This window comes from Eulemur rufifrons, chromosome 19 (assembly GCF_041146395.1).
Source record: "Eulemur rufifrons isolate Redbay chromosome 19, OSU_ERuf_1, whole genome shotgun sequence".
NCBI classification, from domain to species: Eukaryota; Metazoa; Chordata; class Mammalia; order Primates; family Lemuridae; genus Eulemur; species Eulemur rufifrons.
In genome coordinates this window covers 111,480,145-111,497,366 of record NC_091001.1, presented here as the reverse complement: position 1 = coordinate 111,497,366, position 17,222 = coordinate 111,480,145, and the positions used below count along the sequence as shown (strand labels likewise).

The 17,222-nt window shown below is 45.5% G+C and overlaps 1 protein-coding gene across 1 annotated transcript; it reads right to left on the bottom strand.

Moving 5' to 3' along the window:
* Positions 1 to 6,363: 6,363 nt before the first annotated feature.
* CMPK2 (cytidine/uridine monophosphate kinase 2) lies at positions 6,364 to 16,293 on the bottom strand. Its single transcript, XM_069494892.1, has 4 exons — positions 15,592 to 16,293; positions 14,053 to 14,167; positions 11,946 to 12,147; positions 6,364 to 6,601 (listed from the first exon to the last, which is right to left on the bottom strand). Exons 1-4 carry the CDS (start codon positions 16,291 to 16,293, stop codon positions 6,364 to 6,366), a joined length of 1,257 nt encoding a protein of 418 aa, XP_069350993.1.
* Between the last annotated feature and the right edge of the window lie 929 nt (positions 16,294 to 17,222).

The window sequence follows — 17,222 nt, the reverse complement described above, 5'->3', positions numbered from 1 at the left end:
GCCTAGGCATAGTTTTTCTTTGCATGTATAATGATGGGGGTTTGCTGATATTTTTTGAATTTGTAAATTTATATGTTTTGTCATATTGGGGAAATATTTTGGTGAAACATTTCTCCATATAGGGCAAATGTTGTTTCTTCACATTTTTAATATATTCCATTCTCCTTCTCCTTTCATACTAGGACACTAAATACATACCCATTAGATTTTTTGATATTATATCACAAGTTTCCAATGCTTTGTTTATATTTTAGAGATTAGTTAGGTCTAGGTTGGATAATTTCTATGAATCTTTCTTTGAGAACCTGGATTCTTCCCTGTGTCAGCTCTGTATTCTGCTGCTAAACCTATCTAGTGATGGTTTTTAATTTCAGATATAGAAATTTTTAGTTCTATAATTTCCATTTGATACATTTTTAGAGTTTCTATTTCTCTCTCTGAGTTTTCCTATCTTTTCATTTATGGCAGGCATATTTCCTTTACATCCTTGAGCATAATTACAATAGCTGCTTTAAAATTCTTACCTGCTAACTCCAACACCTGGATCATCTTGGGGTTGGTCTCCACTGATAGATTTTTTTTCTCTTGATAATGTTTTCCATTTTCTTAGTTCATTGTATATCGGGTAATTTTGGATTATACTTCGGATATTGTGAATATTATGTTTTGGAGACTCTGGATTATGTTCTAGCTCTCTAAAAAGAGTTGAATTTTTTGTTTTTAGCAATTAACTTTATTGGACTCAAACTGTAAACTTTTTTCTGTTGATATTTTTCATAATTCAGTGGTGCACATGAGTGCTGACTTAACATTAGCAGGAATTAAGAAACTCCATTTGAGATACCATCAGGAAAGGAGAGGCATGTATTTCAGAGCATTCTAAAGACCACATCTATTTTCTACAATAATTTAAACTATCATTTGCAATATTGTTTAGGAAAAAAGTAAATTTCAAGGATGTCTGTCCATTTCTCAAAGCCAAGTTCCATTTCCCTCCCTATAAATATCTTTTGTCACTTTGTGCTTCAATATTAGCTCTTTGCATAACTTCCTATGCCATACTGAATATCCCTCTGTTATATGTTTCCTTTTGAAAATCATAAAGTTAGAAAAGAAATGAGAGAGCAGTTATATAACCTCACCATACAGTAAATTATTATATTACATATATATAAATATACAAGAAAATTTTCTGTGGCTGGTCCAATTCTTGTCATCTTCCAACAAACATAAAGGCAGAAAAGGACTAAGGGATTCAAGTACAACCTTCTGTAGGGGCAAGACCAACCCTAACATGGTATTTACCTATCTGCTGACATCCCATCGGCCAGGGCACACTTTGATGGCACCTACAGCTGCAAGGGCATCCAAGAGATGCAGTCATGATCTGGGAAGCCATGCATCCAGCTAAAACTCTGTCACCATGAGGGCACTAGTAAGTGGATGTGGGGGAGCAACTGCACTGTGTCACTCTTTAGGTACATGAAATTCATGAGGACTAAATCCTGACCTTTTTTTGAATCCCCAAATTTGCCAATACCTCTCTCTCCCATATAACAGACACCCTAAAATGTTCACTGAACAGCAGAAGGTCAAGGAGCTGCACTGAGTTGTGATCCTGTGCTCAGCTTGTCTACCTTCTCCATGGTTAACTGTTTTCCATGCCTGGCTCACAGACTGCGATTCAAATTCATGCTTTAATAAACAGTAAAGTATTAGCTAGCCATGTGCCTTTAAGTTTGTTTATGAATTTTTGAAACTGTGTATGCTGATCAATGTCCAACCCCAATCGTTATCAGAATAGAATGGAAAACACACACACACACACACACGCACACCGCCAGACACCCTGATTTAATGGATCTGTGATGGGGGCATGGCATCAGAGTCGTAAACCTTGCACAGGTGATTCTAATGCATAACCACAGTGGGGAACCACTGAGCTAGGACATTAGAACTCCATGTTGGCTGGGGAGCTACAAAGCGGTATATGACTGCAAGAAGATTTTAAACTAGCTAATCTTCTCACTGTGCATATCTCATAATTAATGCTCCATTTTATATTCTAATTCTCTAGTGTAACTTATGTCTTGGCTATCATTTTAATGACTAAACAAGAAACATAAATTGACCGTTAACTTTATATCTGACACTGTGCAGGAAATGATGGCTTTGGATGGTTTTTACACAGGTAAGTGTCATAGGTTCCTTCTTTTGAGGCACTCTGGTCTGGCAGATAGAAAGAAAAGTCCACAAGTCCCAGCGTGATAAGTTCTAAGCAGCCAATCAGTCAAGAGTTGTATATGATTGATTAGTCTCACTATTTTTCTTCACTAAACATAGTATTTGATATCTCATGGGCTCTTTTTAAACAGTTTTAGTCCCCTATGTTAGTGTCCTAGGTTCTTAGTGTAAAAGATAAAGGAATATAGGCTCAACTGGGTGTTCTGGATCAGAACCTAAAACAAGAATGGCTTAAACCAGATCAAAACATGTTCATCACACGTGTAAGCCGAGGTAGAGGTCTGGGGCTGCTGTGGTGTTCCACATTCTGGTACTGGTCTCTATTTATCTAGTTTTTCTCCCTCTCTCTGGTGTCATCATCATCCACTGGTCCTTAGATGGGCCACTATCACTTCCGGTATCACACAGCCAGTATGAAGGGTTAAAGGACAAAGGGACAATATCCCTTTGATGTTTCAAATGTTCCTTTTGCTCACATACTATTGGCAAGAGCCTAGCCAGTGGGCCACATCTAGCTGCAAGGGAACCTTGGAAATGTAGTGTGAACTCTCAACACCGTGTGCTGAGCTAAACATTCTCCTACTATTGACAAAAGGGAGGATACGTATTCAGGCAATTAATGGTCTATCACAGGAACAGAAACAAACCAATCTTGTAATGAACAGAGCCAAGCAAATGATCAGTTGCCATCAGTTTTAGGGCAGGAGGTGCAGTCTCATCTGGTAATAATGCTCACAGACCATATACCTGTTCGTGCGTGAAGAGCCCAGTTGTAGAAAGAATTATTTCTATTATAAAACACTGCCTCATCTAATACTCACAAACCATATACCTTTCCGTGTATGAAAAGCTCAGCTGTACAAAGAATGTCTCATAAGAATCCCGTTAATATTTGTAATGAGGAAACAATGTTTAAAACAAAACGATGGCCCTCCCCTTTTTCTGTAAGCACTTTGACCACAAATTCCATTTAGCCTGCGGCTCACACCTTTGGACTAAAACTTCCCCCCAGATATCACAATACTGAACAGATAACCTGGAGGGACACTTTTCAGACAAATCAATTTGCACCCAGGAGAACAACGTGGATTAGAAAATCACGGCAAGTTTATTCACGTGCAAGGGGCATAAAGAAAAGCATTAGATGTTTGTTTTTCTAGGCTGCTAGGATAAGCTTTTCAAAGTGCTTAAAGTAAATAAAACCAATTATATAATTATATACCACATTGCAAAGAATCCTAATGCTATTTGTTAGCTTTAAAAATATTTTCAACTGAAACCCATTACATGTTTATATGCACAGAAACATTATGTAGGAATTACCTGTATTTCTTTTAAAATACTATCATGGTGATAAGAAACTTTATTATCATCTAAGATTCCATATGGTAAACCTGATAAGGCCTTAAATTGAATTATTTTGGGGTAATGTCTTCTTAAGAAATGGTAGGCAGGATAAAAATAATATACAGATTCATCTGTCTTAGAACTGGAAGGAATTTTCACCTGGCTCAACCAACTCTCTAAGGCCAAAGCTATTAGATTTCCCTTTTTCTCAGCTAGGTTTTTCTATCCAAACAGATCTCAAAGCTGATTTCGCATGTGATCATAAGACAGTCGTGTGAAAGATAATTTACCATCCATGCCAGGATCCACTGTGCTTATTGAGCAAGATAAATTTGTGTAATGAAAATACACAACAAATATTGCATTCAGCTTCTTGGCTCTAATTTTAATGCGTGACTCCACACTGAGGAAACACATGACGCAAAGATCGATATAAATAAATTGCTGGATTGGCCGAGTGAAGTGCGTCCCGCTCAGCGCAAAATGCTCATCGTGGCCAGAGCCGTATTTTGTAGGAAAGGAAAGAAAGACAAATAAGCAAAACAGAGTTCAGAGAATTTGGTATATTTGTATTTAGAGCATCTTGGGTTGAATGTCTTTATATTTGACTCAGCAGCGCAAACCCGGAGGCTGAGCTAAGAGGCTCTGAGTCTCAGATACAAGATCAATGCCTTCTTCGTCAGTGTCCCTTGCCCACAAATGGCTCCGTAGGCGTGTCCTTGGACAGCCAGGACACAGAGACAGGCTCGGTGGGAAGACTTGGCTCTAGGATCGGGGGCCACCTGAGACCGTCATTATGAAGTGCAACCAGATTTGGAAGCAGCCGACTCTGGGCACATCACGGCATCACCCGTGCGCCAGCGTGGGAGCAGGAGAGGCTGCAGGGGCTCCCTGCTGACTGGCAGATCTTCCCGGTTGCTTCTGCATAGCTGACGCTGTCTGGGTAAGACAAGCCTTCAAGAGAGTTGGTAGTAACGGAGTGAAAAATACGTTCCAAGAAAATGTTGACTGTACCAGGCAGGAAGCAGACGCCGGCCTCCCGTTGGAACACGGCCGTCCCAAGCTCGGTAGGTCCACCAGTCAGAGGGGAGCACAGGGGCTGGAGTGAAAGCAAATCGCCTGCTCTCCAGTTTTCTGCCACACAATATGCTCGTGCAACAGAAATCCGGGGAAACTGCATCACAAATGGCGGGCAGAGATGTCTCAAACGGCTAATCTAGTAAAGCGTGGCACCCGGCACGTTGTTACAATTATTTTGGATTAGGCTTAAAACCTTCTGCAGGACGTCTTCCCTGGAGGTGCTGGCATCAACCAGGTGGCAGCCAGGATTCTCCATCCTCCGGTAGGACACTTCCACCCTGGGGACAGGCAGAATGAAAAGAGTCCACTTTTTAATACCGGTCTAAGGTTGGTTTCTTACCATGATATAAGCAGCTTGAAGCAAGCTCTCATCCTATTTATCTCATCGCAATGAGCTCTGCCCACAGATGTTGGTGCATTTTGTTTAATAAATGATAAATGAATAATACTGTTGAATAGCTAGCACTTGTTGGATACCTCTGATCTGCCAAGCCTTAGCATTCTGCTGATTTTTCTCATTTAATTCTCAGAGTAACCCTGGGAGGGGAACTGTGGTCACCCCCATTCTCCACAGACAGCAGCAGAGGCTCAAAGAGTTTGGGTAATTTGTTCAGTGGCAACTTTCTCCCCAGGGGCCCTGAAGGATTTTCACAGAAGCCAGAGTCCTCGGCGTATACATTGTGTTTGCTGCTGGGTGCTCTAACTTTCACCGGAATCTCCATCTCCTTTCGAGGTCACTAGCCCTGCCGTGTATACACGGGGGGCCCAGGGCCTCTTGTGATTAGAACAGGCCTCGAGCCACAGTGTTTGTGTCCACAACTCTGCTTTCCTGCTCTGTAGCTAAGTGGATTTGTCAAATTTCTTATCTTCTCTTTGCCTCAGTTTACTCCTCCACAAACTGAAATAATGTCGTGCAAATTTGCAATGAGGTTTAAGTGAATTAATACAAATAAATTGTTTAACATAGTATCTTTACACACAGCAGTTATTATTATCATTTTTATTATAACATTACTATGTTACAACAACGATGCTAGCATTGCTTAGTTATATAAAACCTTTCTGGTTTAGTTTTGAAAACCAGTGCTGTAGAACTGATTCATACTCAGCCATGAAGCAGGGAGACTGATGAGACCCTCTTCCACTATTGTGTTCAAAACTTTCTAATAAAAACAAACACGGTGTCTCCAAAATCAGAAAGACCTTGACTTGAATCCCAGTTTTACTACTTAATAACCATGCAAATTTAGAAAAATTACTTAATCCTTTGAGCTTGAGTTTTGTAAACTGTAAAATATGGCTAATGTTTTCCTTGCAAGCATGTTGTAAGGTTAGACAACATCCCAAGTAAAATGACGGCTGACACATGGAAATCACCGAGTAGGTAAAAGGTACTATATGTTCATTACCCAGTACTCTGTGCCCATTAGATTACGACTGGGGAAACTGAGGTGCAGCCCAGGTTCACGCTATTTCTGGCACAGCCAGGACTAGAAGCAAGGTGTGACGGCCACTCAGCCATCACTTTAACCACGCTGTAGCTCTGTCGTAACAAGCCCATCGCACGGAGCTGAAGTAACTTAGAGGATGTCGCCTCTTGCATTTGAAAACTGGGAGCAACATCATTTCCTCCCACTCCCAAAGCGAGGCCAGGGGACACCTGCTCTGCCACTCACGTCACATGGAGGAGACCTACTTTTGACGAAATACGCTGTTGGCCTCCAGTTCCGCTTCCTCTCTGGTCTTCTCCACGCCCCGGCCCCGCAGCCTCCGCGCTCTCTCCTCGGGGCCCACGGTGAGCAGCAGGACCAGGTCGGGCCTGAGCAGGTCCTGCGGCCACTGGTACACGGGGTGACAGGCCGGCGGCAGGTGCTGCACTCCGCCGCTCACCTCGGTGGCGATGGCGTAGGTGGCCGTGCTGTGCCAGTACCTGAGAAGGAAGGAGCAGGGAGTCCCCGTCTGTGGGAGACGTCACAGCAGCATCTGAAAATCAGCTGTGAGGACGCTGGTCCAGGGCTGGCTCTGTGCAAGTTTCCCTACTATCGTATAAACTACATAAAATTACATTTTACAAAATTAAAAAATTATAAAATATTGAATAAATTAAACAACCACAGTGCTAATGCAGGGGCTCCTCCACAGCTCCCTGTGTCAGTTAAAACTGCCATTTATCGTGAGCTTCTGCTGCCCTGGCGACACCCCTTCCTCTCTGAAGGCTGTGTGGGAGGGCGGTAGATCTGCCCGGAAGCTCGTCTGTATTTGAGGCTGGGTCTGGGCCCAGCAAAACCCTGGCAGGCCCACTTCAGTTCCTACATTGTTTTCCAGTTGGGGACCCTGGGCTGGAAGCCCCTTGTCCTTCCCAGCTCTCCAGCCTCTGTCCCTGCCTCCGGATCACGCAGAGAGATGAACAAACCACACGTAGCTTCAGGACAACCCTCCCTGGGCACCTCAGTCACTCTTTCTGCATTTTTAAATAAATGCTTTTGGGGGGATAAGAAAATCATAACCATAAGTAAAAATCAAATCGGCCCTGTATTTAAAATCACCAACAGCTTTCCACGACCTGCAGAACGTGTTTGGTCTCCTAGTAAGAACCCACTTCCCAGCCTGTCTTCCTACCTCTCCCTCTGGCCAGAGCGACGTTCTCAGCCAGCAAAATTCTCCTCTTCCTTCAGACCCAGCTCCTGTGAAGCCCCCGAGCAGAATTCGCTGTGTCCACCCCTGTGCTTTCAAATCGCTTTATGTGTGACTCTGTCGAAGAACTCCTCTTTCTTGTAAATTAGAGCTAATTTTACAAGTATGCTAGCTTCTGTCTCCTCCATTAAATAATTAATTACGTGAGTAGAAAGTCTTTTTCTCGTCAAGTGTGTCTGGCACATAACAGGTACGCAGTAAATGCCCTTTGCAAACATGAATGAGTGAATGAGAGCCACTGCACTTTTTGGCATAGTTTATTGCACATTTGCCCTGCTCTTGTCATATTTCAATTTTAAGTGACTAAATCTAAAATTTCAGACCCAATATCAAAGGACTATCGCCTACCACAAATATTTATGATATAATTGTAAACATTCCAACCCAAGGAGGAACCCAGGGCCCCTCCTCATCTATATTTTCAATGTACCACCTTCAATTCTTTAAAGTCCTAAATTCTTGATCGTGTCAGACTGGAACTACTCTCTGCAGTGCGAAGGACACATGGTGTCTTCGTAGTAAATTCACTGTGCTGTCCGAGTTGTGCATTGTTTGGCCTTAGGACCCCACTTGCTTTGTGGATGTAGGCAAAATTCACTTACTCACCTGCAAAATGGAAATCATGCAAGCTTTGTTTTCCTTCCATAGTTGTTGCAAATATAGGCAAGTGCTTTAAAAAAAAAACTTTATCACACTGTTATTATGAGCCAATATCTAATTCTTATTGGCCACGGGTTATAACTAAAGCTTCATCATTTTAAATTCTGATAACATGATACAGACAGTACTGAAAAGGACAAAAGTAAAACATCCACCTGGGACTTAGTTATCCTTATACCACCCATCCTTCAAAGCCCTGGTCCGCCTCCAGCAGTGTGCTCTGAGAACGTCGGGCTGCTGTAGCTGCCGGCTCTTAATTCTGCCGGGACATCTTCCTGTGCTTTACTTACCCGACTCTTATAATTCACAAACTCGCCTTTTACCTTCTCTGCCAGATGCATTTTGTCCCCAAAGCTCAATAAATTTGGGCAGGGTCCAGGTTTTCTCTTCTTTTTTCTTTCAAGCTACAATCTGCACTGTGTTCTACACATGCTCAATATTCACTGAATGAAATATCCAGCTATAAACACAGAGGCTGATATAATCTTAATTTCAAAAGTCTTCTTTATTGCAGAAAAACCATCAGCAAGAATAGATTTTTAAAGATAATAAGGGTTATTAAGTCACCAACCTTAACCATAGTCACCATCAAGAATTACTTTGTCTCATGTATTTTTCAGCTAGATGACGGTGTTGTCTAAAACGGATTTCATTAAAATCTTTAAACCCACCAAGACAACAAAGAACTGCTCTTTTCTTTTCATCTGACAAAGCAATACAGTATCTCTTTAAAGAACTAAATTGCAGACAATTCACAGACACAAAGAAGAAAAATCAAGGGAAGAATTAGGGACCTGTTTTGTACAGAGTGCTCTCGATGACAACACTGCTGCTCATTTTAAGTAATCATACCCTTTGGCCATCAATTTCAGACTCTTTGCACTGTTTAGTATTCTCCAATTCTACCATCAAGGAAACCACATTAATTTAAATCAAATGCAATTTGCCAACACATTATATGCAGCTTATATGCTAATGCTTTGTATTTTAGTAGCGATTGCTGTTTTCAGAGCACTTCCACATGCATCCACTCATCGGATGTTCATCACCAGTGTTGAGAGTAGGCAGGGAAAGGATCAGGAATATCCCCATCTCACAGATTAGAAAACAGAGAGCCTGAGTCCCTGCCTCCACCCAGCGGCTCGTGCTGCTTCAGCATTTGTGGACATCCTAGGAAATACTACGCCTCAAGCAATCACTCCCCACTTAGTCTTTCCCCTTGAAATGAAGAGATATCAACTAGGATAACATTGGGCACATTGACAACAGGACAAAACATCATCCAGGCAAAGGCATCCCACTGAGAAACAAGATATCTTATCCTTCTCAGCTCTTTCTAGGATTTCTTATAACTTGACAGCTTTGAAATAACGAGCTTGCCATCCCCATTGCCTTCCCAATGTTAAAACCACCTGCTGGGCATTAGAGCTCAGACTGCAGCCACAGCCTTCTAGCCGATTTTTTTTTTCTGTTTTCATTCTCTGTCCCCCAACACTGTACACTTTATTCTCTACATACACTCGAGATGATCTCCTGATGGAGTATTTCAGACAAACAGAAACGTGTACAGAAAAAAATATTATTTCAAGAAAAGAGTAGAAGTTCTGGGTTCAGATATGGCAAACTGGATTTTTAACTGACCAGTTTACCCACCAGGAACAAGTGGAAATGCTAGAAGAGTTAAAATTAAAGCTTGGCAATGCGAACTGTTGACCAGGCTCTGAGTCACAGGGAGTTCTCAAACAGTGCTGTGGGGAGGCGAGGAGACCTGAAATTCTTTAAACTGCTTTAGAAAACTTTGGCAATACCTACGAAAGCTGAACATCCACAAACCCCACATCCCTGAAATTCCACTCCTGGGAATCTATGCAGTGGAATTGCATGCATATGTGCAATGAAGGTGGGTAAAAGAAAGTTCACAGCAACATGGACGAATCTTAAAAACACATGTGGTATGAAAGAAATCAGATGCAAATAGCACTCCGTGCTTATGTATAGCTGCACTTGCAGGCAGTTCAAGAACAGGCAAAACTAAGAGATGGCGGTGACAGTCAGGACAGTGGCCACCACTGGGAGCAGGATGGGCAGTGCCTGGGGCTGGGGGCCGTGCAGAGGCTGTGGAAGCCTCTCACTCTTGATCTGAGTACAGGAGACTTGGATGTGTTCACTTCTTGGAATTCCTTGTGATTTACAATTATGATTAGTAGTGCTCTTTTCTAAATGTCACACTCCAATGCAATGGCTTACCTTTCCAAAAACAAGTAAAATGACAGAGAGAATAAAAAGAACGCTAGAGTAATGTTAATTAACCAATTGAAACTGAAGCCTTCTGGACTCCGTATCAGCTGCATTTCTCTCTACTTCCCAGAGAGCAGCTCTCTCACACTCGGTGTTCAACATCCTTGCATCTCTCTGTTCTCTGCAGTACATGTTATTGTGCCTGTATTGTACGCAGCATCGTTTTGCAACGTGACTATTTTTCATTCAACATCATGCTTTTGTACTTTGCACACGCTGATGCATTGCATTTGTTTATATTGCTATGGGTACTCCACCTGGTAGATGTGCTAGTATTTATTTGCCCTTTCTCCTGCTGATGAGCTTTAGGTTTTCTAAAGTTTGCAATAGTAGGAACAAAGCTGAAATAAACTTTTATGAGGTTCCTTCCATAGATGGAAACAATCTTTCACTTTGCTACGTCTTCTCAAACTGTTCTCCAAGTGGTTGTGCCAGTATTCATCTCCCTCCAGCATGGATCGTATGAGAGTTTCTATCCATTCCCATCATTTCCAAGCCTGGGTATGAGGAAACTGTCAATTGTAATGGTTTTCACTAACCTGATGGGAGCAAAATGGAATCTTACGGTGGCTGTGATTTCCCCATCCCTGAGTCTGGTGATGTATGCTCAGTATGACCTGCTTGCTATAGAATTTCTCCATTGTGATAGCATTTTTAAAGCTATTAATATTTCTTACGTGTGGAATTTTAAAAATATAAATCAGTCTACATCTATCTCTCCCTTATCTGAAACCTTCCAGTGGCTCCCAGTGCACTGAGAATAAAATCCGCTCTTCACGAGCACCTACGAACCCTGCCCATCCGCCCCTGCCCTTCTCTCCCTGTTCACCAGAAAGCACCCCTCCCCCACCGTGCTTCCCGCACCGGCCTTTCCTGGTCGCCAACTGTGTCAGCCTCTTTCCGTGGTAGCTTCACCCTTGCGGTTCCCTCTCTCGTAGTCTTTCTATTTCTCTGGGATTTCCACACCTGGCTCTTCGATCAGCGCTTAGACTAGCAGCGCCCTCTCAGACAGGCCTCCCTGTGCCGTATCCAGCGGGGCTTTAGCCATTTTCTAGTCCATCACTTTGCCCTCTTCTTAGCATTTATCGTGTTTGGACACTGTCTTATGTGTTTGTTCCCTCGGTTATTATCTTTTCTGCAATGCTATGTTTGCTCTACGAAATCAGGGAATCATCTCTCTCATTTACCACTGAATCCCCTGAATTGAGAACAGTCTTTGGCCCAGTAAGTATTTTTGGAATAAGCCAATGAGCAAATGAACCACTGGAAGTATAGATTTGTGAAGCAGACACTTTCGTTAACATCCTCAATATGCTAATCCTAGCTCAGTCGCTGTGGCAAGTTTCTTAACCTTTCTAAGGCCTGTGTTTCTCATCAGTAAAGTGGGGATAACATTTAATATCCACCTACCAAAGTTATTGTTCCAGATGTTAGTATAATGTATGTAATGCTTTTAGCAAATGTCAGGTACGGCTGTAGGTAATTAATCAATCACAGACATTATTCCTATTATTATCATAATACAGTCTGATAAACACAGTGGTGTACTTGCATATACATGTACACACGTACACTTATATATTAGGGAGAAAATGCCTAATTTAAGGCATTTTTGTACATACCTGTCTATAATCACAGGAGATTTGGTAGATTCTTTAGCTATGTCAGAAGCCACAATATAATTGCCCAATGAGTAAAAAGCTCTTCTAATGATGGTTGGTTCATCATCGAAGATTTTCCTCCACTGGCCAATGCAAGAGGGTGGTGACTTTAAGAGGACAGCATTGAGTAAACCTGAAACCGACTGAGTCACTGTGGTTTTACCTGCAGGTCAGACACAAAATAGCCCCTCTTAGCCACGGCCACCGTATGATGCCCAAAAGTTAATGGGAATTTAGAAAGAGCAGAGAGATTCTTTCAACCTGAAAATCAAAGGAGCTGATTAAATAATATAATTCATTATAAAAAGTTGCAGACCCATAGGAACTTAGGATTCCTCTGTTTGGTATTAGAAGACTTGGAGGAAAACCCAGGTTAATGATAAATTCTGGCATCAGGGGTGCAGATACCAGAGCCCCTTTAATGTGCTATTTTTATTCCTGGCCCAAGCTACTGCTCACCCTTTCACCGGGTCGCCCACCCTGGTTCTATCACTGCCCCCTGCTCTTCCTCCTCTGGGAGTGGCCGTTAGAGATTCTGTATCTGCCTTTGGGCTCACAGTTCCTTTTTAAAGGTAGGGTACACTCTTGCCTAACATTCTGGCTGCCTCTGCACAGCCTCGGGTGACATACTTGGTGACTTCTGGGGACCCATCTCCTAGTTCTTAGCGGCTGCCTGGAGCACAGGATGGATAACGAGAATATGATCTGCTCTCCGTCGCTGTTGGATGGCTTCTCTGAGCTCCTGCCACTTAGACTTAATTTTTTCTCTAGCACACACTTAACACTTTATAATCAACTGTTTTTTTCCTCGGGTTGTCAAGAGGGAGCCTAACAGTAGCCACCATTTCTCAGTGTCCACTGTGAGCCATCCATGCCACACACATCCTGCTTCTAATTCTCCTGATGACCCTGCAAAACAGTTAATATGTAATCATCTTACAGATGAAGAAATTGACACTGGAGAAGTTAACAAATTTACCCAAACTCACCCTGTCAGCAGGCCTGGGCCCAGGATGCACACAAACCAAACAGAGTCACTAGCTCATGTTTGGTTTGCCACTCCATGCAATCTCCTTGCAAACTGTGTGTGTGTGGATGCCTGTGTTGAGGCTAAGTCTTTATATATCTTGTAATCCCACCACATCTAAATTAGCTCTAGTACAAAATAAATGATCAACAAAACACACTGGCTGAAAGATTGATGCTATTAGAATTCCCTCTGTGGTTGAAAAAACTACGATTGGGCTGCGCACAGCGAGACATGCCAGGGAGGACCACCGGTCTCCCTGAAGGCCAAGGACTGGCCGGATCAGTCAGATGGGCAGGGCAGTCGGCACAAGCTCTCACCTGCACCACAGTCAACGCAGCTGCGTACACAAGGGGCCCCTATGTGGAAAGTGCCTTTTACATTATCAAAAATAAAAATCTGCACCCCTCAAGTTGACACGGGAAAGAGAAACTCCTCGTGCTGAACCACGTGGATGTTAGTGTCCCCCAAGATCACCCCTCTCCTCGGTGTCCCCTGCGCCCACGGAGCAGCTCCTCTCCCCTTTTGTGTTTTAGTCTAAATGTGGTCACGCCCACTGTATTTTGACATCTATTTGACAGCTCAGAACACTTTTCCCTCCGTTTCCTAGTTCTTCCACATTTTGCTCCAAAACAGTTCCTGGACACACCTCGCCAATTCAGGAGTCTACACTTTGTGCTATTTCTTGTACCTGGAGGACCTTACCTGCTTTGGTCACCTGAGCAACTCCTACCTTACTTAAAACACAATCCAGTTATCGCCCCTGGCCGTGCATCCACCTCCCATGTCCCCCTGAGCAGCCAGATTCAGCCACTTCCTCGTGTTCCACAGAGCACAGGGCTCGGCTCTCCCGCCCCCCCACACGGCATCACGCTGAAGGTCTCACTCATCTCTGCATCCCACGGCCTGCCTGGCACAGTGCCTGCCGCACAGTAGAGGCGCACATCAGACTCCGTTTAAAGTCTGGCTTTGCAAGAACTATTTCTATTTTTGTGACTGATCAATGTCATTGCCTATAACTAAAACGTGCTGTTCTCTTACCAGTGGCATCCAGTCCCTCGATGGCAATAACTGGGAACTTTCCTCTCTGGACCTGCTTCGGACACCGGTCAACCAGGTCAAGCACCTCCCAGGCTTCAGGAATAAAGGGTGTACACTGCAAAACAATGTCTGTCCATCAGCAAGGAAGCAATGGAGCTTTTGCAGAAACCACATCTAAATGACTGAGGACAAGACTGCCAAATGCTAATAAGGACTAAGTTATACTGAGCACCACGCCAGTCTTGTAGAACTCAGAGTACTTTGAAGCTGGGACAGGCTGGACTGCTGTATTTTATACTGAGTAGCTGGATCACTCAGCCTGTAGCCCTCGGTCAGCCACTTCCTCCATAGGAGGAAGGCCACGCAAGGCACATAATTGCAGTGCCCTGTAAACAGCAACCTTGAACTACAGGCCCACCTGGGACAGTCTGTCATAAGTATGAGAAATCAGGTAAACCCTGGGCTCTAAAGAGAACAGTCTGCATCTGTATTTCATCCTCTCCTCACCTCGCAGGGGGCTGAGAAAAGTGCCACGCACTGCAATCACAAAGCTAGCAGAGGAACGTCCTCCTGGGAATTCCAAGTCCCTAGCTGTGCAGGACCTCACTGCATACTCACGGCATCTCCACAAGGAGGCCCAGACACTTACTTGTTATTTATGTGCTTACTCTGAGCAAGACAATCTTCTAAGTGCTTTACAAATATTAAGCTGGCCAATCTCCATGATAACTCTGTGAAGGTGATACTATTATTATTTCTATCTTATGGGTTAAAGGAACTGAGACAAAGAATGTTGAAGAAACTTGCTGACAGTAATACAATTAATAAATGTCAGAGTCTGAAGTCAATCCCATGTGGTTGATCCTGCACTCTTAACTGCTCTACAACCCTGTCCCATAATCTGGTAAAATATAATATTTCTGAGATCCACAGGGCATCCTTGGGAGGCCACATCTGGCTAGCTTGGCTTGTGGTCAGAAAGAATTTTCAATCTCCTTTCTTGAGCACCTGCTGTGAGTCAGTTCATCTGAGCAACACTGCAAAGCAGGAATTTTACAGGTGAAAAAGAAGAGTGAGATGTAGAGTAGTTCAGTAACTTGCACAAGGGCTACCACCAGTAAGTAGGTAGGCACTACTCAAGTCTAAGTTTCTTAAACCCCCAAACTCCCACGCTTTCCTCTACACCCCAAGATCCTTGAATTACTTCCTAGAGGACACGGTCTTCCACCATCCCCAGTGGCCTCTTGACTCCTTCTGTACACTTCCGGCATGCATTTACAGCATAGCAAGCAGCGCCTGCTCAGTACTGGGACGCGCTCCACATCAGGGTGGAAGACCGTTGCAAACAAGAATCCTGAAAGATGCACAGTGTCTAATACAGAGCCTGCCACGTAGGACACCTTCCCGGACTAATTCGTGAATGCAATAAACAAACCACCCAGGCAGCAAAGGTCTTTAGAGGACAGCTGCTTGGTGCAGGTCTCTGGTCTGGAAGGTGTAGATGCCACACTGAGAGCAGGGAAGGGTCAGAACTCTTACCTCCTCCAAAACGACCCGGGCGGCTTCCCGGTTCGGGAAGACCACGGAGCTGGGCAGGTCCGGCACCACCGGGTGCAGCGGGGGCTCCGGGGCGGGCAGGACGCGCGCGCAGCCCACCTGCAGCCACCTGCCATCTTGCACGGCCCAGAGGCGCTGCCACAGCTGGCCGTGCGGGTCGGCCTCGAACTCGCCCAGGAGCGGGCGTGGGGCCTCCTGGCAAGTGCCCAGCAGGTCCAGCAGAGCGCACCGAGTGTCGGGACCATCGCTGGGGTCGCGCAGCAGGAAGCCGTGCTGCGCGCCGCCGGCCTGGCCGCCCGGGCAGTAGCAGAGCAGCCTGCGCAGCTGGCACCGCTGGAAGGGGCCGCGGCGCAGCTGGTGCAGCAGGCGCTGGTGCAGCCGCGCTCCCCGGACCCGGGCCCTGCAGCCGGCATCCGGGCCCAGCGCCACGCACAGGGAGTAGCTGCGCCCCGGGGGTCCCAGCAGCACCGCCAGGCGGGGATCGGGGCGCGCGTCCGGGATGTCGGTGTCGCCGGGGTTGTCCGCGCCCAGGGCGAAGTGGGCCAGAGTGCAGTCGGGGAGCTCCAGGGCGAAGCGGCGTGGTGGAGCCATAGCCCGAACGCAGACCCCGCGTTGCGCGCGCAGCGGCCCCGAGAGTCGCCCGAGCAGGAGCAGGAGTTGGGCGCGCGGGCGGGCGAAGGCCATGGGCGCCGCAGCGACCCCGCCCTTGGCCGCGCCTCGGAAACGAAACCGGCGCGGGTGGTGCGGCAGGGAGGCGCCGCGGGGAAATTGAAGCCAAGCTCGCCGGGAAACGAAAGCGGGACGCCTTGGCGGGGCAGAGTCCTGGAGCTTGGGGCGTCCTCTCTGGCCTCTCCTCACCTTGAAGTCTGCACGGTAAACAGCCGGCGCTTGGGGAGGAAACGCTTGGCCCCGGGGCCCAGGTGCGCATCTCCGCAGGCCTAAGCTGTCCCCAGGCGCCCACTCCCAGGGACTGTCACAGCCCCTGCCTGTGGCATCAGCCTTAGTAGGCCTCGAGCCCTGGGGGGCACTGAATGATGACCTGGGCCCTCGGCCAAACGGTAGCTCAGTGGCTGTGTTCTGTGGGTGGCAGGTGGCCCCCTGACCCTGGTTTGAATTCCTCTTCTGTGGTTTAGGCCCAGTGTATTGGGGCGGGGGTGGGTCCACGTGCACACTGGGAAAAGAGGGACAGAGAGGTCTTTTCTGGGTGTAACTATCTCTCTCATTGCCCACGCGCTTTGCAGACTGCTTAGGGCTGGATGACTTAGGAGCCACTCCCCTGACCTTGATTCCCACCTTGGACAGCCCACTTCTAGACCCACAGAGCTGCTTTTCCTGCCTGAACAGGGAGTGTTCCTCATTCACCTGTGCACTTCACTCACCTGTGCACTTCACTCACCTGTGCTCTTCACGCACTTGTGCCTTCACTCACCTGTTTTCACTCACTTGTGCTCTTCATTCACCTGTGCACTTCACTGAGCTATGCCTTCATTCACCTGTGCCTTCACTAGCCTTTACCTTCACTCACCTGTGCTCTTCATTCCCTTGTGCCTTCCCTCACCTTTGCTCTTTACTCATGTTTACATTTCACTCACCTGTGCACTTCACTCATCTGT

Excerpts from the sequence above, each read along its gene's own strand:
- CMPK2 (XM_069494892.1), bottom strand. The coding sequence starts at position 16,293 with ATGGCCTTCGCCCGCCCGCGCGCCCAACTCCTGCTCCTGCTCGGGCGA. Across the intron at positions 14,168-15,591 it reads CCCGGGTCGTTTTGGAGGAG|TGTACACCCTTTATTCCTGA; the intron begins GTAAGAGTTCTG and ends ATTGTTTTGCAG. Across the intron at positions 6,602-11,945 it reads TCTCCTGTGATTATAGACAG|GTACTGGCACAGCACGGCCA; the intron begins GTATGTACAAAA and ends CTTCCTTCTCAG.